This window comes from Dendrobates tinctorius, unplaced genomic scaffold (genome assembly GCF_039654945.1).
Source record: "Dendrobates tinctorius isolate UK_male_01 unplaced genomic scaffold, ASM3965494v1 ptg000009l, whole genome shotgun sequence".
Classification (NCBI taxonomy): Eukaryota; Metazoa; Chordata; class Amphibia; order Anura; family Dendrobatidae; genus Dendrobates; species Dendrobates tinctorius.
Genome location: NW_027361677.1, coordinates 3,843,167 through 3,870,926, shown reverse-complemented (window position 1 = coordinate 3,870,926; position 27,760 = coordinate 3,843,167). Strand labels below are relative to the sequence as shown.

At 40.0% G+C, this 27,760-nt stretch overlaps 1 protein-coding gene across 1 annotated transcript; it reads right to left on the bottom strand.

Annotated features, from left to right (window-relative positions):
- Positions 1 to 5,672: 5,672 nt before the first annotated feature.
- On the bottom strand, positions 5,673 to 25,821 carry LOC141095399 (5-hydroxytryptamine receptor 3A-like). Its single transcript, XM_073581371.1, has 9 exons — positions 25,776 to 25,821; positions 22,624 to 22,772; positions 21,675 to 21,719; positions 14,002 to 14,111; positions 12,474 to 12,646; positions 10,470 to 10,630; positions 8,519 to 8,726; positions 6,759 to 6,968; positions 5,673 to 5,990 (listed from the first exon to the last, which is right to left on the bottom strand). The coding sequence occupies exons 1-9, from the start codon at positions 25,819 to 25,821 to the stop codon at positions 5,710 to 5,712; spliced, it is 1,383 nt and encodes a 460-aa protein (XP_073437472.1). The 3' UTR covers positions 5,673 to 5,709.
- Positions 25,822 to 27,760: the final 1,939 nt, after the last annotated feature.

The following is a 27,760-nucleotide window of genomic DNA, read 5'->3' as shown; positions in this document are numbered from 1 at the left end:
TTTAACCTGCTGTGCGGAGCTCCCCGATGAGTTAGGCTTCAAGGCAAAAAATAATTTACAATTATTCTTAAAGTTCAAAAATTTAGACCGATCCCCAAAAAATTCATAAGGAGTAGGGATCTTTGGCTCAGCAACATGTGAATGAGCAAGATAGGCGGAAATTCCCCGCACTTCAGCAGCGAGCTGCTCCACACGATCAGACAATTGCTTCATCTCCATTGAGAAGAAAAAATTCCCGCTACGGCCTCAAAGACATAGAGGAAAAAATATACACGCACAAAAAAAAAAATTCTGACACCTTTTTTTTCTTTCCCTTTTTTTTTTTTTTTTTTTTTACAATTCTTTCCTGCTATTGAGTACCCTAGAATCTGCGGTATGGCTGGTGATTCTGTTATGAATGAGTCACCGAAGGAGGAAAAAACAAAAATACAAGCGAAGTCCAGAAAACCGGAGAGGTTGGTAGCTATCGGATTGCAGACCCCTGATCCTATTCACCACAACTAACAGTAGCCGTGGGGGGTTCCTACTGTGCCCTAGACCCCTCGTTCATAGTCGGAGAACTAAATAAGCCTAAAGAAAGAAAGGGGAAATCTAAAGTGCCCCAGAGCAGACCCCAAAGCAATAGACAGCCCCCAACATGTATTGTCGGTGAAAAGCAGATGAAAACACAAACACAGACAGAAAGACAGGTTGAGCAAACGATGGGGCCCAACTAACTAAATAGGAAAGGACAGAAAAGATGCTGGCTGCAATCCGCAAAAAACCCTACCAAAAATGTCCCAACCGTCTGATAGGGAAAAAGGCCCTGAAGTGGCTAGACTTCAATATCACTATATCAGCACTCAGGTATATTATGAAAACAGAGCAAAGAGATAAACTGATCAGAGACAAAAATGGAGCTCAGCCCGTCCCAACAAAGGCAGGCTGAACACAAAACATGAAGCAAACAGACAAAATCTCATGGAAAAATAAAAGAGCATAAACTTAGCTTTCAGTAGACAGGACTAACTGGTTGCAAGAGCTCAGAGCAGAAAGGATCACCAGCACCCCTGTAGGGCGTCGGCTGCCTTATATCCACTCAGTGATTCCGGGTGTCCAATCAGGCTCCACCTGTTCAGATGACAGGTTCTTCTCAACCCAATCAATTTCACTACCTCTCTTCACCAGCAGAGGGAGTTCATCAGACATCAACGGTGAAGTGGAAAATGAACTCACAACAGTCAGCCTACAGTACATCCTAATCTCAAGTCTTTCGCAGCCTCTAACAGATTTTTCTCCAGGATTACCCTATATTTAGCTCCATCCATCATCCAATCAACTCTGAACAGCTTGCCTCTCCCTGCTGAAGAAAACCATCCCCACAGCATGATGCTTCCACCACCATGTTTGATGGTGGGGGTGGTGTTTTCAGGGTGCTGTGCAGTGTTAGTTTTTTTTTTGCAAAACATAACATTTTGCATTTAGCCCAAAATGTTCTACTTTGGTCTCATCGGATCAAAGCACCTATTCCACATGCTGGCTGTGTCACCTCCATATTTTTTTCAAACTGTAAATGGGACTTCTTATGACATGCTTTCAAAAATTATTTTCTTCTTGCCACTGTTCCTTAAAGGCCAGATTTGTGGCGTATACGACTAATAGTTGTCCTGTGGACAGATTCTCCCACCTAATCTGTGGATCTCTACAGCTCCTAAAAAGTGATCATGGACCCCTTGGTTGCTTCTCTACTTAGTACTCTTCTTGCTTGAGATGTCAGTTTAGGTGGACATATTAAATAGAAAATGGCAGCACACCAAATATGAAATATGTGAAATACGAATAGCAAAATGGCTTTAGTAATACATTTCATAGTGGCTTTTATAAGGCATATCAAATATGAAATAAGTGAAATATGAATAGCATAATGGCTTTTGCAATCTTGAAAAACATATGAGATACTTAGCACAAAATTTGGCCAAAAGATGTGAGCCCATTCACCAGCGACAAGGTGATCTCAGATTGAATGGGTCCCTATACTGACTGCCTGGTGTGAACTGACCTCTGGCTAGTAACATGATAAAGCCTGTATATATAGGACGATAGGAACCAAACATGTGATTGAATGCGATTAAAATCACCACTGGATGAAGGGCGGAGTGCTCAGTCAGAAAAATAGTATACAAGTAATAAAACAAACTGACGGCACATCTAGAACTAGTCTGAATAGGTGCATACCAAAAGGCAACTTACATATTAAATAGAAAATGGCAGCACACCAAATATGAAATATGTGAAATACGAATAGCAAAATGGCTTTAGTAATACATTTCATAATGGCTTTTATAAGGCATATCAAATATGAAATAAGTGAAATATGAATAGCATAATGGCTTTTGCAATCTTGAAAAACATATGAGATACTTAAGTGGTGGTGATTTTAATCGCATTCAATCACATGTTTGGTTCCTATCGTCCTATATATACAGGCTTTATCATGTTACTAGCCAGAGGTCAGTTCACACCAGGCAGTCAGTATAGGGACCCATTCAATCTGAGATCACCTTGTCGCTGGTGAATGGGCTCACATCTTTTGGCCAAATTTTGTGCTAAGTATCTCATATGTTTTTCTAGATTGCAAAAGCCATTATGCTATTCATATTTCACTTATTTCATATTTGATATGCCTTATAAAAGCCATTATGAAATGTATTACTAAAGCCATTTTGCTATTCGTATTTCACATATTTCATATTTGGTGTGCTGCCATTTTCTATTTAATATGTAAGTTGCCTTTTGGTATGCACCTATTCAGACTAGTTCTAGATGTGCCGTCAGTTTGTTTTATTACTTGTATACTATTTTTCTGACTGAGCACTCCGCCCTTCATCCAGTGGTGATTTTAATCGCATTCAATCACATGTTTGGTTCCTATCGTCCTATATATACAGGCTTTATCATGTTACTAGCCAGAGGTCAGTTCACACCAGGCAGTCAGTATAGGGACCCATTCAATCTGAGATCACCTTGTCGCTGGTGAATGGGCTCACATCTTTTGGCCAAATTTTGTGCTAAGTATCTCATATGTTTTTCAAGATTGCAAAAGCCATTATGCTATTCATATTTCACTTATTTCATATTTGATATGCCTTGTAAAAGCCATTATGAAATGTATTACTAAAGCCATTTTGCTATTCGTATTTCACATATTTCATATTTGGTGTGCTGCCATTTTCTATTTAATATGTAAGTTGCCTTTTGGTATGCACCTATTCAGACTAGTTCTAGATGTGCCGTCAGTTTGTTTTATTACTTGTATACTAGTTTAGGTGGACAGCCATGTCTTGGTAGGTTTGCAGATGTGCCACACTCCGTCCATTTTTGTATGATGCATTGACCAGTGCCACATGAGAAGTTCAGAGCTTGGGGTATTTTTTATAGCCTAACCCTGCTTTATGCTTCTCCATAACTTTATTCCTTACCTGACTGGTGTGCTCCTTGGTTTTCATGATGCTGTTTCATCCTTAATGTTCTCACACAAACCTCTGAGGCCTTCACAGAACAGCTGAAGTTACATTGAGTATAAATTACACACAGGTGGACTTAAGTTACTAATTATGTGACTTATGGAGGCAATTAATCATTGAGGAGTTAATTTAGGGGTATCAGACTACAGGGTGCTGGTTAGAAATGCATGTCACAATTTTCAGATTTATATTTTTAAAATCATTAGAAAAGCGTGTATCATTTCCTTTACACTTCACAAATACTTGCTACTTAATGTTGGTATATCACATAAAATCCCAATAAAATACATTTAAGTTTGTGGGTCTAATGTGAAAAAAATTTGGAAAAGTTAATGGGGTATGAATTATTTTTCAAGGCATTGTATTCATCTTATATCTCTAATTTTGTTACTTTTTTTCTAATTGAGGCTCTTTCATTTCCAAGAGTAAGAAAAATGGTTTAGAGAAGTTGATATTTCCTGTGAGTTTCCTTGAATCCAGATGGTATAATGACTGGTACAATACCACCCTGTCGAAATTGCACATCAGTCCTAATAATTACAGTAGGATGCGTGCACAATAAATGTTGGTCAAGGCTTGGCAAGCAGCTAATAAAGTAACGTAAAGTAAACACTTCTGAAAATAACTTTTCAGGGTGTTGAGAGACTGGACTGAAGAGTACTGAAGTAACGGTATTTTCTCTGATGAAGCCTACTTCAGACTGGGACATCTGGAAGAATGATTGTCTGGAGAAGAAAAAGTGAGTGCTACCATGAGTCCTGTGTCATACTAACAGTAATGCATCCTAAGCAGTTACATAACTAAAGTCCGATAGGCCCCGCTACAAAATATTCACCTGATGAATGGCACTTGTAGTATTCTAGATCCATTAAGGACATACGTTTTCGCCCCCATGTAGTAAATGTCCCCCATTAATTAATAATGTTCCTATCCTGCCCTCTTCATGTAATAATGTCCTCTGTCCTGGCTCCTTCCTGTAATAAGATCCTCCATCCTGGCTCCTTCCTGTAATAATGTCCTCCATCCTGGCTTCTTCCTGTAATAATGTCCTTCATCTTGACTCCTTCCTGTAATAATCTCCCCCCCATCCTGAATTCCTTCCTGTAATGTCCCTAGCCTTGGCTCTTCCTGTAATAATGTCTACATTCTGGGTTCTCCCTATAATAATATCCCCCATCCTGGTCCCCTTCCTGTTTTAATGTCCTCTGTTTTGCTGTTCCACTCCAACACATTTTATAAATAAATAAGCAATTCTTTTTATGTTTCTCTGTTCCCACAATGTGTGGCATTCTCTTCGATGGCTGGGGAAGATCCAAACCGGCGCATGACGGCCACATCGGCTTCAGCAGTCAGGCCTTTGATTGACCATCGGCATATATTGCAGTGCACGGAGTCCGTGAGTCTCTCAGCCACAATACGTTGAGTTTGAAGTTGAATGTGCATCCTTGGACGTACTTCCAGGTGAAATAATCACTGGCGTCAACAGACTCTCCTCCTGCACCCTCTGTGACCGTGATTGTTACGCCCCTCATTCTGAGACCATTCATACTTTGGGGTTTTTCATCCATAGAGAGGATCACTAACAATGTTACCTAAGTACATGTCCATGAATAAAGAATGGGATCTAACATCTTCCAAAAGTAACTTCTTAGAATGATCCATGAGCAATTTGGTGATGAACAATGCTTCTCTAGCATGATGGAAGCCATGTCAAAAGCCAAAAGTGACATCTAAGTGACTTGGTGAACAAAACGTTGAGATTTTGGATCCATGGACAGAAAACACAGATTTCAATTTCAATCCTATTGAAAACCTGTGGTCAGTACTCAAAAAAGCATGTGTAATTGAGCGATCATGCAGAAAAAGGAACACTTTTTTTCCGATGTGTATAGAGGCCTTAAGACGTAAATTAGTCTCCTCTCAGGAGGCACACACTTACTTGAGAGGAATTATTCTCTTTTTTATGAAATTTACAATTACATGGAACTTTTTCTCTCACATTGACAATCAATAAAAATTGGATGTATATGTAAAATATTATTTTAATACATAATTTTGTAATAAATATTTAGCAGCAGGTTATGTTACAACTATGTTACACCAAATAGATCTATAAATGTAAGGATTAATAGCCAACTGTTGGTCCATAAACCCATACTGGCTTCACAAGTCACCGAAATGTTCTTTTTGTCTGCGTTGATAACCATCATGTAGCCCAGACCTTGATAACCACTGCAAACATGATAGTTACAATGAGCAAGTAGACGATAAGGACAAGCCGGTCAACTACCATTGCAGAAAACAACCAATCTGACATGGCATCATCCTGATCCTTCGAGAGCTTCATTTCCTGGCGGATCTTGAGAACTTCTAACAATAATCTCTTTAGCAATTTCACCTCCACGGGAATTCTTACATCCCTTTGTGAGTCCATTTTTGTCATCTCAATTGACACGCACGTCCCATTTTTCTTGTAATCTTTATTATCTGTAAGAAAGGAAGATAGGTAACTTGAAATATTTTAACAAAGGGCCAGATAGAGAACGTTAAGCCAAGAATGTACAAGTCCCTTATACACATTAGATTTTTGAGTGTACGATCGTTGATGGTTTGGCCAACAAGTACTTTATCCGACTCAAGATATACAAGAATGGTTGGCTTGGCTAGGCACTCCTGTGTTCCCTAAGAAAATCTCCACCTGAATTATCTGGCAGCAGCTTATTTTTCAGAAACAGAAAGATCCAACGGACCGATCCTTCTGTCTCTCAACATCTGTTGGGGAACAGTCGATTGGCCCCGATGCAATTTGGCTGTCAGACGATTGCGCCAACATCAGTGGATTCAGTCAACTTTAGTTGTGTGTGTGTATGGAGGCCTTACAGCACTGTACATATATCAGAGCCATGTGTATGGATGGTGTATGATGGCACATGGAGTCCCTCTGGCCTAATACTATAGAGGTTTTAGAAGATGACGTGCTACCATAAGGTTCCCACAAATGGCATCAGTATATGGAGGTAAATCCAACGTGTCTATTGTAGAGCACATGTGTATTATGGTTTTACGTGGTTAGAAAAGTTCATACAAGCGTTGTATTATGTCTCCACACAAGTAAGGCTGAGAGGTATGGTGATCCAGACAATCCTAGGACTAGTTTTGACTTTCAGGTTTGTCTACAATGATTGACAACTTTCCCATTCAAACTATTGTAGGTTACGCATCTAATTGAAAACCTACTTTCATCTTGCAATTTACCTTTTTCTGCAGACTCCAAAGAATCCAGCTTATCTAGTCTGGAGGCTTTTACTTTGAACAATAGAATTCGTGCTAAACGTCTCATGATCCAGGTTTTTATCCAAGTTGGGACATTTGGCTGGTTTTCCGATAACATTAACATATAGGATGTTGCAATAGATCCCATTATACTGACAACCATGACAGCAAGGCACACACAGCAGAAAATACCTGATAAAACGCAAGAAAGAACATGTAAATCTGTATGTAAAATTAAATAAGAAAGTAAAGATCTGTATATTCTCCATCTTTGATAGCCCAGATCATTACACCCTGATACACGGAACTCCGTTCTGATTAGACGTAGTAGACAACGAAAACTTGAAATGTTCCAGCTTCTTGAATACAATCCAAAGTTTATTTTGTCCAGATTAAAACATGTACAGTAAATGCTCCTGAACCGCACTCTTTGATCAAAATGCATCACTCCTGATCAAGTTAGGTTCAGGAGCATTTTCATGTGTTAATATGAACTAGGAACTTGTCCATATTGAAGAAAGTGAAGCATTTAAAGTTTTTTCTAATGAAAATGATCCTGATTAGTCTGGGTCGCAGCTCTTCACCTAGAGCATTCTGCCCTTACATACTGTAATCAACCCCCAGGGCTTGTTTGATGTCCTCATGAGTTACTGCATCTTCTCTAACAGGGAAGGTACAGGGAAATAAGTAGGATGTTTGAGATTTAAAAGCATGGTTGCCAAGAATGGTATTGTTTTTGTTGCATCATGACCCCCAAGCTTAGTGCCACAGTATTGTTGTGTAACCATCAAGCTCTGTACATTAGTATTGTTGTGTTACCACCAAGCTCTGTCCCTCTGCATTGTGTAACCTCCAAGCTCTGCGCCTCAGTATTGTTGTGTAACCACCAAGCTCTTTGCTTCAATATTTTTTTGTAACCAACAAACTGTTTCAGTACTGTATTGTAACCACCAAGCAGTGTGCCTCAGTACTGTTGTGTAACCACCAAGCTGTGTGCCTCAGTACTGTTGTGTAACCACCAAGCTGTGTGCCTCAGTACTGTTGTGTAACCACCAAGCTGTGTGCCTCAGTACTGTTGTGTAACCACCAAGATCTGTGCCTCAGTACTGTTGTGTAACCACCAAGCTGTGTGCCTCAGTACTGTTGTGTAACCACCAAGTTGTGTGCCTCAGTACTGTTGTATAACCACCAAGCTCTGTGCCTCAGTACTGTTGTGTAACCAACAAACTGTGTGCATCAGTACTGTTGTGTATCCAACAAGCTGTGTGCATCAGTACTGTTGTGTAACCACCAAGTTCTGTGCCTCAGTACTACTGTGTAACCACCAAGCTCTGTGCCTCGATAATGTTGGGTAACCACCAAGCTTTGTGCGTCAGTATTGTAGTGTAACCACCAAGCTCTGTGCTTCTTTGCTATTGTGCAACCAGCAAGTTCTGTACATCAGTATTGTTGGGTAACCACCAAGCTCTGTGCCTCAGTATATTGTAACCATCAAGCTCTGTGCTTCAGCATGGTTATGTAACCACCAAGCTTTGTGCCTCTTTATTGAAGTGTAACTGCCAAGATCTGTACCATTGTTGTGGTAATCCCATAATCTCTGTGCTATTATGCAGTTTGTGATAGGTACATAGATACCATTACCTATAAATGTATCCCAACTCCCAGCTTACATTGGTAAATCCCTTTAACAACCCCAACAAAGTACTTGTTCCATAACTTAAAAAAAAAATCAGAAAACATACCTAGAACCGGAGGATTATCTGAAGTGGGGAGCATATTATTCAGAATCAGCAGAAGCACAGAAAACCCTAGCACCACGGTTATTTTGAATCCTAGTCTCTCTCCAGTTCCTATTTCAATGAACATACTAGCGATGTCCAGTATGACCAGGAAGCATGCCGGGATGATGAGGTTTATGATGTAAACCACAGGAGCTCTTTTTATAGAAATCTATGGAAATGAGATAACATTGAAAACTTAATTAACAAGAAATATAAAAATAAAGGTAATGACCTCGTAATCCAAATACTGCTTGAAAATGTAATGAAATAATATGATCATTGCCAAGTTGGATAGAAGGACCACAGTAAACAGGTGATTTTAGGGCTGGCATCAAGGTAGAGGAAATACGGTATGTTGTGCATCCCCATCCCCAACAACAGTGTTATACCATAAAATTATTCTAGGCACATACATAAGATTATTATTTGCAAATCCCATCAATATTGACATGATCTATCCACAATCTTTATGGGGACAGAACAATTGCCCCGTAATAACAATAATGTTGTATTTGAAAATGCTTAATCTTTTGTTGCTGGAGTTTCAGGGGAAACCACAGATATTTGGCAACCCATATCCTTCAGATATCTGGTTACAAAGGAGGCAGATCACTGGATGTCTTGTTACAAAAGAGGCAGATCACTGGATGTCTTGTTACAAAAGAGGCAGATCACTGGATGTCTTGTTACAAAGGAGGCAGATCACTGGATGTCTTGTTACAAAGGAGGCAGATCACTGGATATCTTGTTGGAAAGGAGGCAGATCACTGGATATCTTGTTACAAAGGAGGCAGATCACTGGATGTCTTGTTACAAAGGAGGCAGATCACTGGATGTCTTGTTACAAAGGAGGCAGATCACTGGATGTCTTGTTACAAAGGAGGCAGATCACTGGATGTCTTGTTACAAAGGAGGCAGATCACTGCATGTCTTGTTACAAAGGAGGCAGATCACTGCATGTCTTATTGCAAAGCAGGTAGATCCCTAAATATCTTGATGGAAAGAAGGCAGATCACTTGATATCTTGTTATAAAAGATGAAGATCACTGGATATCTTTTTACAAAGGAGGCAGATCACTGGACATATTTGTTGTTGTTTCATAAATTAATAGTACATGTAAAAATAAGAAACTTTCTATTATATCTTATTAGCGAAATTTGCTTCTTTCTCCTCCTGGACTGATTAATTATTCTCAAAACTTTTAGTTCACCCTCAAGATCTGTATTTAGAGAATACAGTCTTTTCCACGGCTAAGATGGGAGATGACAGTTGGTACTTATAAAGTTCTATGGAAAACTGTAACTGTTTCAGGAGAACTTGCAGCAGAATGTCTGTCTCTGCCTCTAGCTCCTCCCCCTTTCCATAGAATTTTAAGAGCACCAACTGTCATCTCTTATCTCAGTAATGTAATATCTCATAGATTACTCATTTTACAGGTTTTACATATGAACTGAGAGTGAAAGATCAATCCAGATGGAGAAAGAAGAAAATGTATCTGATTAAATAAGTTAAAAAGTTACTTATTTTCAGGTGTAATTTTGACTTAAAGAGTGAAAATTAAAATGACAGCTACTCTTTAAGGCCCCAATACATATTCTGTTAAGTCATCCTAACCTGTGGATATTGGCAGGATTTGCACACAGTCCAATGTGTATGAGGGCCTCCCAACTCTCCACCAACATTTGCTAATCCTTTTTGTTTAGTGTGGAGAAACGTTACTGCCATAGGAGAGCTTGGATCGAGCTGAGCGTTTATGTATATGGAGGAGTCAGGGGAAAGATCATCTACAAGTATCTAGTGTGTATGAGAGCCTTTAGACTAGAGGTAGATCACACCTTTATACATCTTGTGACACTTGTGCTCCTGAGGGACATGGCCATTGTGCAAGGAAGCTTTCAAGAAGTCTCTTACCTTATATATAACTTCGCTGTAAACTTCATTTTCAGTATCAAATGTTGTGTTTTCCACAGTGATGTTTAATAAGAACCAATCGCCTTTACTGATGAAAATGTCATAAGAATTTTCATAAACCTGCGTGGAATTGGATTTTGCCACCATAATGATGTCATTAACTAAGAAGAAACACATCAGAGGGATCCATGTAAGATTTTTTTTGCTCATTCAGTACTCAATAAAAAGCTCGACTGCCAAGTGAAATTATCAGATCTCATGATCAATTATTAAAATGAGCCTGTCATTTGCTTGAAAAAGTTTAACAACTTATTAAAATCCCTGAGCTTCCCTGATTCTGCTGCTGTTTTCAATTTTGCGCTATGCTGCTCCATTGCAATAGATATTCACATTTACTTCTTCTGAAGCTCAGTATGTGAAATCTCTGCTTGTAGTCCAACTGGGAATTTCTTCTCAGTCTTCTTGGGAAGGTGTGTGCTTTCACCCCTCCTTCCCAGATGCTACCAATCACTGCTCAGCAGCTGATCCAGCAGTCTATCAGTCTCAGTGTCTGCCAAGCTATGATTGGGAGGGAGTAGTAAAAGTACATGCCTCCAGAGAAGACTGAAGAAAAACTCAGTTGAACTACAAGCAGGGATTTCACATGCTGCGCTCCAGAAGAAGCAAATGTGAATATCTCTGCAACAGAGCAAAGCAGAGCAAAACTGAAAAGAGCAACAGAATTGGGAGAGCTCAGATTTTTACATGGGGATTTAATTTCACTTTTTGGAGCAAGAGACAGGTAATCTATAAATCACTTTCACCTCTGTATCTAGCAGAAAAGTGGTATGCAGTTATCAGGGTTGGACTGGACGTCAGTGTATCAAATGTTTAATCAATTGACCTAGACTCTGCACTTCTGCCTAAAAACCACTTTACTAAAATGTCCTATGAAGGCTAGATCACTGTTGGTAAAGGCAAAAAATTGATGGGGTGCCATCATAGCAACATACTCAGAAAATATCAAATTTTGGAAAGCCCCCAAATCAACATAAATGACAATATTATTTCTGAAGACTCCATTCATATGGTGCTACATACACCTTTTGACTTTCCTACATCAGCAGTGATGACTGTCTGCAGATCCACATTAGTGGGCTTGATGAAGTCATCACATTGTGCAAACCTGTGTGGTAGGATGCAAGCTAGAAAGCTACTACCTACAAGGCAAATGGTGAAGCAGTGAGTCAAAAACTCGCTTTCTTCTGTAATAAACTGGTTTTGGAAGATAGACGTCCAGGTGCATGTGCCTCATGAGTCCTCCCCATTATTTGGCACTGCGCCTTTGTGACCTGTGGTCAGGTTCTGTGAGCAGAAAGCTATGCTACTCTTGTATAGTAGATGTCATCTGAGTTTCTCTTCTGGATGAAGTATTTCAGTCATGTGAAATACTAGGAAAGACGTCGTACATGATTTCCAAGACAGCACTGCAAAAAATTTGCCACAACTGGTGTAGTGTGTGAACCGTGCACCTGACTGTCCCCCAGGGGCACTTACACCAGATTTATGAACATGCGCACATCCTAATGATTATTTTGTTGTAAAGGGTCATCACTAATTTTTATTAGAAATAGATAAGTGTTAGAAATGTCACCTGACCATTTTTGATCAGTGTTTGAGATCTGATGTTCATCCTTTTTTGAACCGTATGACAATTTTTACAATGTGGCATCCATTTGTGCAAAATTAACAAAATTAATTTTTACTTACTAAACAGTAAAAAAATGGATGAAACACTGGCGGTATCTGCATGCTGTCCATATTTTTCACTGGACCAGTGAGTTTTGTCCATTATTGATCCAAGATGCAGATCACTCTTTTTTAGTTAATGTGGACCCTTGGTCCACAAAAATATACAAACAAATGAACAGAGCCAAAGACTATAATGGACATGGCAGACCTTTGACATGAATACTATTTTCTGTTAACACGTTGTGCCATGATTTATGTAAGAAGATCAAATACCTGTATGGATATAAGGACCAAAGCTCAAAGAACAGGTCTGGATATCAAAAGGGAACTTGAAGATGTCTAGATTGCAGGAACTAATAACTCTTAGCGGCATGGAACTTTTTATTGTGCCATCGCTGGAAACGGTGTAGTATAAGATAACTGGAGAATTGTTGTCAGATTCCGTCCTGAAAAAACGAAGTGCGGGACATTAGCATTAGAGTAAGAGCTGGCTAGCATCGTATTTTCCGTCCGAGTGTGATCCGAGAAAACATCGTACTTGCACCAAAGTTATTTTATAGGGCTGCGCACATGTCCAAGTTTGATCTGAGCCCGTCCGAGGAAAGAATTACAGCATGAGACAGTGCTGCAGCCAATTATAGAGCTCAGCTGCCCCTACAAAGTTGACAGTAAGAGCCTCATTGTTTGGCCGCTGTGGTCTTGAAGTGACATCAACGCTGTAGATAGTATCAGACACCAGGAGCAGCGGTGGAGAAGTGGTGCCGAACCCCGGGAGGATGCGTAAGGAGCAGGTTTTTTTAAACATGCTGCAACTGGGGGACAGGGATTTTATGATACCTGATGTATTAGAAAGCATAGCCAACTGTGTAAGTCAATACAGTTGAGACAAAGTTCTGATTGCCTATAGTGACGGAATTTGCACCTGCATTCTCTACACATAATAGATGTAAAGGGCTTTTCCAGGACATTGATGTTGGCCATTCTTTATGATAGAACATGTTTACCCCAAATATCACCAGCCGTTTTGCAGTGGTTGTTGCTGTTAATGTGATTCCTTGTATCTCCGTCCCCATTGAACGGAACAAGCTGTAGTAGCAGGAACGCTGCCCATGGTATTAACACACTAAAGTTTTATACCAGAAAAGTAATTTTTCTGTATAGCCAGTGGGTGCTTTCTTTTAGGATTACATGGGCAGTAAAACAAATTGGCCGTTGTTCACACATGACACTTAAATCTGACAATGTGAGGCAGATCCACACCAGGATTGTCAATCAGTGGGGTTAAACTTCCACCACGGTGACTTTTTTCATTGCAGCAAAATACTGCCTGAAAATTTACTGTTGCATGTAATTGCAGTTATGGAAACCAAAACATCGGATCATACCCGAACTAGTGTTAGTCTATGGTGCTGTGCACATATTCGTTTTTTCCTCGGACAGAACCAGTCCTCGGAAAAAAATTGCTGCAATGCCCGAGTTTGGTCCGATAATTCAGATTACACTCAGCTATGCGAGTCAATGAGTCCATGGGAAATATTGGACTGCACTCGGATAGCACAGTGACACAATGGGGAAGATGGAGAAATTTTTTTCTCCATCTTCTCCATACCCGAGACAATTGGATCATGCAATTATCACACTCTGATCAAACTCTGATCAGATTTCGGTCAGAGTGTCATTTTCATAATTGGCCCAATTCTCTGACATGATAAAATCTGCAGAAGACCTAAGGCTAAGCCCTCAATATCAAAGTCTGAAAAAAGCCCTTTAGCAATTGAACAATTTCTTGCATGACACTTACATTTCATAGATGTATAGATCCGGCAGCCAAAAATTATTATTAGGAATTAACATTTTTTCAATGCCACAGAAGTCATCTGGTTCCCAGGATAAAAACTCGTTCTTCCATTCCTGTGATACAAACATAGTATGGTAACTGTATGTCACTATAATAAATGGCACCAGGTAGCAGCTTTTCTTTTGCTTTAAACATTGTTTTTTTACAATATAGAAAACACAAGGCTAGATTCATTATTTCATTTGCACCTTTTTTCCCTCGTTTTTAGTGCCTCGTTTTTTCATTTGTCATTATGGGTGATGTTTGTAGTTTCCAGATGTTTTCGGCTGATTAATCAATTTCGACTTTTTCTTAAATATTTGCTAATTTTTGTTTTCCATTAAATGTACTCCAGTCCTGCCCTGGTGTAATTTTATGTTCATTTGGAATTTTTACTTACAATTTTAGACACTTTAGTGGAACATTTGACTTTTTGTAAAAAAAAAAAAAAGTAAAAGTTAAGCACAAAATAAAGAGCATTTTTGTATTTACACAAAATTCATGAATTACATATGCCACGTTCAATAATTTGCTGCAAAAATTGTTAACAAATGCCAAAAGACAAGTGACAAAAAATACAACACAAATAATGAATTGGCCTCTAGTCTCGAATTACAAAATAAGTCAAATATATTTGGAATGTGGGAAATAGAAAGGCAAGAAAGTAACAAGAGTCAGGAACACCAAGGTTTCCCTATTTCAATGGGATTAGTAGAAGGTCAAAAACTCAGCAAGCAATATACAGTTAGGTCCATATATATTTGGACAGACAACATTTTTCTAATTTTGGTTCTAGACATTACCACAATGAATTTTAAACAAAACAATTCGGATGCAGTTGAAGTTCAGACTTTCAGCTTTCATTTGAGGGTATCCACTTTAAAATTGGATGAAGGGTTTGGGAGTTTCAGCTCCTTAACATGTGCCACCCTGTTTTTAAAGGGACCAAAAGTAATTGGACAATTGGCTCCAAGGCTATTTCACTGACAGGTGTGGGCAATCCCTTCGTTATGTAATCCTCAATTAAGCAGATAAAAGGTCTGGAGTTGATTTGAGGTGTGGTGCTTGCATTTGGAAGGTTTTGCTGTTAAGGAGACATGCGGTCAAAGGAGCTCTCCATGCAGGTGAAACAAGCCATCCTTAAGCTGCAAAAACAGAAAAAACCCATCTGAGAAATTGCTACAACATTAGGAGTGGCAAAATCTACAGTTTGGTACATCCTGAGAAAGAAAGAAAGCACTGGTGAACTCATCAATGCAAAAAGACCTGGGCGCCCACGGAAGACAACAGTGGTGGATGATCGCAGAATAATCTCCATGGTGAAGAGAAACCCCTTCACAACAGCCAACCAAGTGACCAACACTCTCCAGGAGGTAGGCGTATCAATATCCAAATCTACCATAAAGAGAAGACTGTATGAAAGTAAATACAGAGGGTTCACTGCACGGTGCAAGCCACTCATAAGCATCAAGAATCAAAAGGCTAGACTGGACTTTGCTAAAAAACATCTAAAAAGCCAGCACAGTTCTGGAAGAACATTCTTTGGACAGATGAAACCAAGATCAACCTCTACCAGAATGATGGAAAGAGAAAAGTATGGCGAAGGCGTGGTACAGCTCATGATCCAAAGCATACCACAACATCTGTAGAACACGGCGGAGGCAGTGTGATGGCTTGGGCATGCATGGCTGCCAGTGGCACTGGGTCACTAGTGTTTATTGATGATGTGACACAGGACAGAAGCAGCCGAATGAATTCTGAGGTATTCAGAGCCATACTGTGTGCTCAGATCCAGCCAAATGCAGCCAAACTGATTGGTTGTCATTTCATACTACAGATGGACAATGACCCAAAATATAAAGCCAAAGCAACCCAGGAGTTTATTAAAGCAAAGTGGAATATTCTTGAATGGCCAAGTCAGTCACCTGATCTCAACCCAATTGAGCATGCATTTCACTTGTTAAAGACTAAACTTCAGACAGAACGGCCCACAAACAAACAGCAACTGAAAACCACCGTAGTGAAGGCCTGGCAGAGCATCAAAAAGGAGGAAACACGGCATCTGGTGATGTTCAAGACTTCAGGCAGTCATTGCCAACAAAGGGTTTTCAACCAAGTACTAGAAATGAACATTTTATTTACAATTATTTAATCTGTCCAATTACTTTTGGTCCCTTTAAAAACAGGGTGGCACATGTTAAGGAGCTGAAACTCCTAAACCCTTCATCCAATTTTATTTTGGATACCCTCAAATGAACGCTGAAAGTCTGAACTTCAACTGCATCTGAATTGTTTTGTTTAAAATTCATTGTGGTAATGTCTAGAACCAAAATTAGAAAAATGTTGTCTCTGTCCAAATTTATATGGACCTAACTGTAACCACAAAAGGCCACAGCAGGCTGATTAGAGCAAGGAGGGGAATCATAGCGTATATTAAACCATACAAATAAATCTTATTAACATAAAGTAATACTATTAAAAGTAGATGTTTCACCATGTCTTAGTCCCCTCCTGATGAAGACATGGCGAAATGCGCGTAGGGGTGGCAGTCTGGGATCCTTTTACTTGATAATTCAGTAAGTACTTGCCCACTATATACACCTTAACATACTTCATGTTTAGCACTTTATGCACTTTATCTTGTTGGGCCACATGTACCTTGTCACGCTCTAAAACCTACTCCCTCACATGAGGATATCACCATGTATTGGGCTAAAGGAGTAGCTGGTCAGATTCAATCACGCTTCTGAGTTAGTCCTATTTTCTTTTCATTTCTTTGTTACAGTGTAAATATATATTGACTATTTAATTTTTCTTCATACATATACATGCACAGTGGCTGTACATTCTTTACTCAGGATCCCTATCTTATTCTTGCTTTGGTAGTGATACTCTGTTTGTTCTTGTTTTAATAGTGTGTTACTTTGTCAATAAAATTTATTTGTATGGTTTAATATACTCTGATTCCCCTCCTTACTCTAATCAGCATGCTGGGGCCTTTTGTGGTTAAAGAGTCAGGAACAGTTGGGAATCCATAAAGTGACCAGTAGTTCAGAATATCAATAAGATTATCAGATAAAAATTCATTCAGTTAAAGGGTTTATCCAGGACTTGTGTATTTATGACGACTTCTTGGTTTAGGTCATCAATATCAGATTGGTGGGAGTGTGATGCTGGGTATAGATGGCAAATCGTGGCCTTTAACCCCTTAATGACTCCAGCTTTTTTCGGTTTTGAGTTTTCGTTTTTCGCTCTCCTTCTTTCCAGACCATAACTTTTTTTATATTTACGTCAATATGCAATATGGCCATGGCATATTTTTTGCGGGATGAGTTGTACTTTTGAAAGACATCACTGGTTTTAGCATGTCATATACTCGAAAACGGGAAAAAAATTCCAAGTGCCGTGAAATTGCAAAAAAAAAGTGCAATCTCACACATTTTTTGTTTTGATTTTTTGCTAGGTTCACTAAATGCTAAAACTGACCTGCCATTATGATTCTCCAGGTCATTACAAGTTCATAGACACCAAACATGTCTAGGTTCTTTTTTATCTAAGTGGTGAAAATAAATTCCAAAGTTTGTTAAAGAAAAAATTGTGCCATATTCCGATACAAGTAGCGTCTTCATTTTTCGTGATCTGGGGTTGGGTGGGGGCTTATTTTTTGCGTGCTAAGCTGACGTTTTTAAGAATACCATTTATGTGCAGATACGATCTATTGATCGCCCGTTATTGCATTTTAATGCAATGTCGCGACGACCAAATAAACGTAATTCTGATATTTTTTCCCGCTATGCTGTTTAGCGATCAAGTTAATCGTTTTTTTTTTTTGTATTGATCAGGTGATTCTGAATGCGGCAATGCCGAATATGTGTATGTGTGATTTTTTTTTTGTTTTATTTTGAATGGGGCAAAAGGGGGGTGTTTTTAAACTTTTATATATATATTTTTTTTTATAATTTTAAACATTTTTTTTTAAATTTTAGCCTGCTTCAAAAGCCTCCATAAGAGGCTAGAAGCTGCCATAGCTTGATCGGCTCTGCTACATAGAGGCAATGCTTAGATCGCCTCTATATAGCAGAATGACAGCATTACTATGAGCGCCAACCACTGGGTGGCGCTCATAGCAATCCGGCATCAACAACCATAGAGGTCTCAAGGAGACCTTTGGTTGTTATGCCAATTCATTGCTGCCCCCGATCACGTAATGGGGAGTCAACGATGCACTTATTTCCGGCCCGGCAGCATTTGACAGCGGCATTTAACTAGTTAATGTCATGATCCCAGTGCAGGTTTTTGAGCTGCACACCGGGGGTTAATGTCTGGAGCTCTGTGCAGGTTTTGACCTGCACACTTGGGGTTAATGATTGTGGCCTCTTTCTGGTTCTGGGAGAGCTTCATAAACCTCTGGGTAGCTTCAATCCCTGCCAGTTATACTTTTGCCTTTGGCCTAGTGTGCTGACCTCCGTGTGCCTGTTTGTTGCTATAGCTGGTTTATATGGTTCTGACCCGATTCTGTTTCCCGCTGTGAGTTTGCCTGTTGTTTTTGTACTGCGTTATCTGTGTATGACTCATTGCCTGTGACCTGACTACTCTCTGCTCGCCCCTCTTGTACCTTGCAGCTATCTGTGTATGACTCATTGCCTGTGACCTGACTACTCTCTGCTCGCCCATCTGGTACCTTGCAGCTATCTCTGTGTATGACTCATTGGCTACGTCCTGACTATTCTCCTTGTCTATGCCCCTTGGTAACTTTGTCTCGCAGTTACTCTGCTAGGAATTGTCTTGCAGCTCCTAGCTCTGTGGAGTTTAGGCCACGCCTCTAGCAGTCACATGCTTCAGGTCCTGCGGCTCTGAAGTACGCATCTATTCGGTTGCTGCCCGCTCCACAGGTATCTTTGAGCACTGTTTCGCTTTACTCAGGACACGCGCACTGGCTCAGTGAGCAAGTTCAGTGCGGTGTCTCTGACAGTTAATAGGCACGGGTGGATCGTGATTCCACCTGCGCCTATTGCAGGCACATGTCAGCTGTTCAAAACAGCTGACATGTCCTGGCTTTGATGCGTGCTCCCCGCCAGAGCCCTCATCAAAGCGGGGGATCTGACCTCGGATGTACTATTGCATCCGAGGTCAGAAAGGGGTTGAATGACTAGTGAACAGCGACTGTACATACAAGATGATCGGCGATCATTTAAAGCAGGGTTCTCCAACTCCAGTCCTCAAGGCCCACCAACAGGTCATGTTTTCAGGATTTCCTTTGTATTGCACAGGTGACGCAATTATCACCTGAGCAATACTAAGGAAATTCTGAAAACATGATCCATTGGTGGGCCTTGAGGACTGGAGTTGGGGAACCCTGATTTAAAGAATGCCTGGCACCAGTTCAGAAGTAGCCATTTTTTTTTCTCTTATTGGTTTCCGAATGATCCTCTGAGTATTCCATTTTTTTCTCTTTGAAATCTACCATAAGGTTCCAAAGAATGGGCTTTTTTTTTTCTTTACATAGTGCTGCCTTATATGATCTTTCTAAGTAGATGTGGCTCACAGGGTAATTAGGCAGCGCAAACTAAAGACACGCCCCAGAGGATCCTGTGAGCCATGCAACCTCGTAACTAGCATAAAAAAAGTATCATCTTCATCCATTGAGTTGTTGCATCCATTGGTTGCATTATGAAAGGGAATTATTAAGCTGAAAATAAAACCCTGGGGACCTGTCTTTAGAGTCCTGGTCCACGAACCCCCCTTTAAAAATCACTGTTCAAAAAAAACCTATCAAAAGGTCTAACTTAGCTAGTGGCTATCCAAGCAACATGGAGGACACCAAAGTAGCATACAGGATTCGAACCTAGCAGCTCCTGTGCACCAGTAGGCAGCTCTTCCTTCTGAGCGATTGAACTTGCTGGACAGTTCCTTGCTTATCCAAATACTTGTACCTATGTTGTTGTTGATGTCTCCTCCTTGAGTTTCCCGTTGGTTACCACCCTGAGTTCCTGATTGGTTCATTCTGATTGCACATCCTATTTAAACCTGGCCTTGCTCTCAGTTCCTTGTGTGATTATTGAGCTACCTGCCTTTAGTCAAGTTTCCTTCCACCTGTTATTCCTTCAAACGACACTGCTCCTGGTAAACGACCTCTGGCTTCCTTGACTACGATTCCTGCTTATTCCTTCATACACTGCTGCTCCTGTTAAACGACCTCTGGCTTCCTTGACTACGATTCCTGCTTATTCCTTCATACACTGCTGCTCCTGTTAAACGACCTCTGGCTTCCTTGACTACGATTCCTGCTTATTCCTTCATACACTGCTGCTTCTGGTAAACGACCTCTGGCTTCCTTGACTACGATTCCTGCTTATTCCTTCATACACTGCTGCTCCTGTTAAACGACCTCTGGCTTCCTTGACTACGATTCCTGCTTATTCCTTCATACACTGCTGCTCCTGGTAAACGACCTCTGGCTTCCTTGACTACGATTCCTGCTTATTCCTTCATACACTGCTGCTCCTGTTAAACGACCTCTGGCTTCCTTGACTACGATTCCTGCTTATTCCTTCATACACTGCTGCTCCTGGTAAACGACCTCTGGCTTCCTTGACTACGATTCCTGCTTATTCCTTCATACACTGCTGCTCCTGTTAAACGACCTCTGGCTTCCTTGACTACGATTCCTGCTTATTCCTTCGTACACTGCTGCTCCTGTTAAACGACCTCTGGCTTCCTTGACTACGATTCCTGCTTATTCCTTCATACACTGCTGCTCCTGTTAAACGACCTCTGGCTTCCTTGACTACGATTCCTGCTTATTCCTTCGTACACTGCTGCTCCTGTTAAACGACCTCTGGCTTCCTTGACTACGATTCCTGCTTATTCCTTCGTACACTGCTGCTCCTGTTAAACGACCTCTGGCTTCCTTGACTACGATTCCTGCTTATTCCTTCATACACTGCTGCTCCTGGTAAACGACCTCTGGCTTCCTTTACTACGATTCCTGCTTATTCTTTCAAACACTTCTGCTCCTGGTAAACAACCTCTGGCTTCCTTTACTACGATTCCTGCTTATTCTTTCAAACACTTCTGCTCCTGGTAAACGACCCCCTGACTTCCTTGACTCCTTGACTGATTCCTGCTCATTCCTTCAAACTACATTGCTGTTCCTGTGTATCATGTACTGACTCCTTGGCTATTCCAGACTGCGCTATCTGCCCGGTGCTGCCCCTAGTGGTGGCAATATCACTACTCCAACCAGGTCAGTCCGTAACATTAGGTTTCTTTAGAGCAATAGTCTCATCTGATTGCTACAAAGGAAATGTAGGTTAACGGTAGTCTGTGATTGATGGATGTCTTGAGTGTGGAAGACCCTGCTCTATGATGTCTACATGTCAAGGGTATATGGAAAGAAGTTATCTTCATAACTTTTCAAGGACTTTTCATATGAAGAGCATCAAGCACTTCTTTCTCATCACAACTTTATTTATTTATTGTTAATTATGCTACAGTTTATACCATAATATACATTTTATTCAAGGTGTGACATATAGCGAGGACCATTAGATCAGTATTGGTGAACTCTACGTACTAGATATGGCAAGTTACAGATGAATACAGTGATAATGGTCACTGAGAGTGTGATCTCTTACCATGTTAAACCAGACATATGTGGTCATGATCTGCAGGCTGGTGTCCTGAAATATAGAGAATTACAGATAAATTAATGCGGATCTTAAAGAGATCACATCATTCTCATTCCTCAACATCTCGCAGTTTTTAACGGCTTCCATTCACCTCCTATCCTTAACTTTTTCTTTTTTTATTGCTCAATGCCAAGGAGACCGACCGCCACTGCTGTCTTGGAGCAGTGACTGAATATGCCCAGTGCTTACAAGCTCTTTTCTATTGAGATTGTAAGAACTGCACTGATTTTTTTCTGAGATCACTAGAGCGTGTTGTTACCATGTAATCCCAGACAGCTCCAGAGGCCCCATACACAATAGGTAGCTGTCATCCAAATAATAGTTCAGCCAATCTTTCTCTCTTGACGCTTCCATACACAAGAGCATCCACACACTCTGATCGAAGTGTGAGCATAGAGTGACCTGATTCTCTTGGATGAGGAGAAGGAGAGAATAATTCTCCATCTTCTCAATTCTGTCAGTCTGTGAAAATCTGACTGCACTTAGATATCATCCAAGAAAAGGCAGATGTTTTCCACCAACTCGCTGACTTGCATGGTCGAGTGCGACCTCAATATCATATCCAACTTGGGCATGCTACAATTTTTCCCTGGACCTGCTTGGTCCGAGGAATAAATTGGACACATGCACAGTGCCATAGAATAACATTTGGTCCGAGTGTGATCTGATGTTTTGTTGGATGGCACTCGGACCGAAAATGCGGTCATCTGCTCCAGCCTTTAAAGTAATGTTTTGCTGACTTTATCAAGGATTTTCACATGGTGATTGTAAATGAGTGACCACCAATTAGCCAGTCCTAGTAGAAGGGGCTCTTGTCGTTTAAACATTCCATCACCAAAATGTAATTAGTTTGCATCTGATCACCAAACAAGCCAATAAAAAAAGCTATTCTCACCAGGCTGATGATGGTATACAGAGACAGGTCTATGACGACAACAGTAGGATCTTTCCAGTTCTTCACTGGCCGCACATCAGAGCCTGGGATATTTGTAATGTTGTCCAGTACATTTTTGTAACTACAGGTATTTCTACAGCGGCATGTACCTTGAAAAGTATAATATTTTATATCAGTAGCAATGAAGAAGTCACATTAAAAGGCTGTCACCTCCCAAAAAATTTAATGACTATGTCTGGTATCACAGCTCAGTCCCATATTTAGAATTTTAGGATTTTAGCTCCTCCTTGAGACATGATGGGAGTTCAAATTCCAATTTTACATATTGCACTATTTGGTAGATGAATGTTTTTTATATCATTGATATAAAAAAGTGTTGTGCGAGATTAGAAAAGAAGCCAAGTGAATTGGGCTGAGTTGCAGTTGTAGACACTGAAAAAAGTATAAAGTATCTAAAATTGTTTAATAGGGTTGTCAGGTGATATCAAGGATATACCATCAATATAGGTCATTAATATCAGATCCATAGGGGTCTGACACTGATCAGGTGCTATTAGCTCCGGCGGTTATGAGGGAACAGCACTGCACAGCTTTTTTTCATTGTGTAGCAGCAGCTGCTGAGTCCTGCAGATCAGAATAAAACTACCTGCATTTGAACATCGCCGAGGAAGTAAAACTCCTGGGCAATTTCCCAAAGATGTGACCATTGTCTAAAGTAATATAAGACCTTTTAAAACAAGGTGTTATTTTTGGATTTCCGAAAGAATAAAAAAAATTAGATGTATTTTTTTTAGAAGTTCTGCCCTCCATACATATGAGTTTGTATCCCTCATAGCTAAAGTTTTTAAAATAGCTTCCTGTTTTAAAAAGGTTATTAATTGTATAAATAAAAAGTTCTACAACTTCCTAATTTACTTTGGGTTTTAATGCCTCGCCATTTTCAAGCTGTTTGTTGGTCCAATTAAAGGGGTTGTCTCAGGTTGTAATTCAGTCAAAATTGAAAATTTTTGGCAAAAACACGCAACTTTACCAATCTACTACATGTTAAAAATATAAAAATACTAGTTCTCAAGAACGAAGGGATATTTAATTATGTAGGACACAGCTTACTGACTAGGCTACTGGCCACTCTGCAGTCTCAAAGTAGCGGGGTCTCCTAGGTAAGGAGTGTGCAGTGCTAGCAGGCCCTATGCTTTCATGGTGCTCTAGAGTTTGTCAATCAGCCTCAATATCTCTGCTCTTCCATTCTGAATAGGTAAGGCTATTTCTGCTAGCGGCCTGAAGAGCGCTTAGTTTGGACCAGTGCCACGACCAAGCCACTGGTCCGAACTGTCAATCATCAGGAGTGCACTGCCCCCTACAAAGCAAGAAGCTGGTGGCCGGGAAGCTGTGTCCCTAATCTGCCTTTTATGTTAATCCTTTAAGTATGTCTGCAAGTATGGATAGGATGACACCCTGGGGTATCAGCGCTTATTGGCAGAATCGGACAAACAAGATTATAGCACTGTTTCCCCATATATGTGGCTATTGTCCCATCCCCTGATAACGACGCACACACGGTGAAACATTTTGGGGGGCAAGTGCTATAATCTTGTGTTATCCCCAATTTGGGAATATTATTATTATTGGACATTGAAGTGATAAGATTTAACTGTATGGCAGTATTTTGTGGGATACTTGTGGTAAAAGGTAATATTTGGATATTGGCTATTATTTAGCCATAATATATTATATGGCAGTCTTGGCACTATATAATGGTATTAGGTAGGCTGAAGTTAGGAGAAAAACTGGTGTGAAAATTACGTTTGTGTTTTGCATTGTTTTAATGTCGTATAACAAAATGCAGAACAATTGACCTGGTAAATTTTCCAAGTCCTACAGGTAACCATGCATTGCCACACCATTACACAATCACCGGCATCATAGCTGACTTGTGTGCCCTTTTTACTATTTTAGGTGTCTGATTGGCTCCAAATTTATTCTGCAGCAGAACAATAAACCCAAACATTCAGCCAATGTCATTAAAAACAATTATCAATATAAAGGGGAACAAGGAAGGGATGATTCGGCCTCACAGAGCCCTGATCTCAACATCATCCAGGCTATATGAGATTACAGGAAGACACAGAAGGATAATAATAATCTTTATTTTTATATAGCTAACATTCTGCTGCGCTTTACAGTTTGCACACATTATCATCATGGTCCCTGATGGGGCTGACAATCGAAATTCCCTACCAGCATGTCTTTGCAAGGATTTGTACAAGTGACATCCACAGTAGATCTGTGCTTGGTTCTCCAAGATGTTTGGAACCACCTCCCTGCTGAGGTCCTTCAAAAACTGTGTGCAAGTGTATAAAGAACAATTGATGCTGATTTGAAGGCAAAGGACGGTAACCAAATATTGATTTAATTTAGATTTCTCTTTTTGTCCATTCACTTTGCATTTTGTTAATTGATAAAGATAAACCAGTAGCACTTAAATTTCTGAAAACATTCTTATATTGCAGCATTTTTTTCCATACCTGTAATATATGAACACCCTATTTTTCTTCTATATACAGAGCATACTATACATTGTGTAAATAGTTGAAAATGCCAAAAGACTACAAAGATGACTCATTGCAATGAATAGTAACACCTATGGAATTTACATGCTCAGCTTTCTGGGGATTTGACTAAAGTATGCCAAAATAGTAGGTTCAAGGTACCCCTTTGGTGTTTTGGGATTATGATTACTTTACCTGTCTGCCAGCGACAAGGCGATCTCTGATTATGGGAAGACTAAAAGCAATTAAATCTCGGCTGAGAAGTAGTCAAGTAACAATTGCAAATATTCTGTAGCAAGAGAATATCAATAAGTGGAAGTTCTGAATGAACAGATTAATCAAATTGTGAGAGCCCATCTGCCAGCGACAAGGCGACCTCTGATTAGATGGGATCAGTAATAGCAATTAAATCTCGGCTGAAAATTAGTCAAGTAATAGTTGCAAATATCCTGTAGCAAGTGAGTATCAATAAGTGGAAATGAATAAAACTACATACATACAATATCCAGTGTGCATGGGCAACATACAGTAAGAGCACACATTCTACATCGTTATTCTTACAGATCGCCCACTATGACAAATGTTCTTTAAAAAGGAACTTACCCAGAAGAATGACTGTGAGTGGCACTATAAGTCCACGAAGTGACATCCTTACGTGATAGACAGTGACTGTTACATCTCATATCTTCGCTCATGCTCCAGGTTTTGTGTTCTCTCTGGAGTGGGAGGGATTCATATTGACTCTAAGAAAGTCTTCAAAGTGGAGAAACCGGTTTAAATGGGAAAATCGTGCGACCGTGCAAATCAAGTTAAACCATTTTTGCACTTATGGTAAAACAATTTTATTAACACCTTTTTGGATCAAATATTAGTAAACCTTACAGACATTTTTTATTTTTTAGTACTGATATAAAACACACTAACATAGTGAAACCATTTGTGCCGCATGCGTGTTGTCACTAATCAACGGTGGCATTCTCCGGTTCTTCACCTTTAAGTAATTCATGGAGATATAGGGCCAGATTCATTTTTGCATTTGTGACTGCTTTTAGTGTTTTGCACATTTTTGTGTGTGATTTATTCATCTTTCAATTTGAGATTTTTTAACATCACTTTTTAAAGTGATGTGACGACACAGCGTTTAATCTTAATTATGCCAGACGTTTTCAGTGTGCTAGGGAGCATAGGCTATTGTCTGAATGTTGACTATTGAATTTGTGTTTTTTCTTTGGTGGGTCAAGAAACATATTGTTGTCATATGAGTCTGAATGTTGACTCTTGAATTGATGGTTGTGAATTGTTGAATGGCTGCTGTGTATCTTTTATATCAGCTCCTACAGGTTTTGCTTGCTATCTTTGGAGAACAAGGATGCAGGGCCATTGAGCAATCGATGTTACTAATATGTTGATTACCCATTGTATAAGTCCATGTAGCTTGTTCACTAGAAAAACAGTGAAGGACAAACTATGCAGATTGGTTAAATACTCAAACGATGAGAGTTAATCTCCTCCCACATTCCCCTTGACTTGTGGATGATGTCCTGAACCACAGATGTAGGTATAAAAGGGATTTCTATCCTTCTGCAAAAGGAGAGAATCTCTACAGAAGAACAGCCATGGCATCATGGCACCATCAAGGGGAACACAGATTTGATATTCCATAGGAAGCCAGCTTAAGGGACCACAGCCCTAGGTGGAAGAATACAGATTTGCTCCATTGACCATCACTGAACCCATGGAGATGTTTGGGGAAGTCACATTGGGGCCTTCCAGTCACCTGCCCCCATGGAGACGTTCGGAAAAGCCAGATTGGGACTCTCCGGTCACCTGGTCACGTGCCTCAATGGACTGTCAGCTACCTAAGCTTGGTGTTACCTCCTCTCTGTGGGTGCCCAAATTACAGAGTCTCTGGAGGTAGTAGCTCCTGGAAGCCCCAAATTCACAGCTGCTGTAATCCCAGCGAGTCAGCTGAAGGGTCAGACTCTGTAATTTGCACCATCTTGGGTATAGTCTGGAACTGCTTAATATGCTATTGTTTGTTGGTTGTTCAATAAAGTATTTTACCCTCACCCTGTCTTGTCTGAGTAGTATTCTGTCCACAGGAAAGAAGTGCGGCCCTGGTCCATGCGGTCTCGAGCCAACAGACGAGAGCACCCACAGATCCCTGAATCTCCACATCTGTGCTTTTTTTTTTTTCTTTTTTAGTTCGCCACATTCAGGATTTCTGGATGTTTTTGCCCAAATCATTATTGGATAAAAAAAGCAAATCATTATTAGCAAAACGTGACGCAAATGTACTTCAGTCTCTCTTGAAGTAATTTTATATATACCGGTACCTGAAATTTGGACACAATTTTTGGCTATTGCTACATCTTAGAGGATCATGTGACTTTTGAGCTAAAAAGTCACAAAACAAGTTAAACACAGAAATAAAGAGCATTTTTGATTTTGCTAAAATTCATGAATCGCGTGCACCATTTTGAATTTGCACAAAAAACTTCAGCGACTACCACATAGCAAAAATTATCAGTAAACTTAACCAATTAGATTCATCATTGTTATCGCCAAAGTAGTCGCCAATTAGCAGG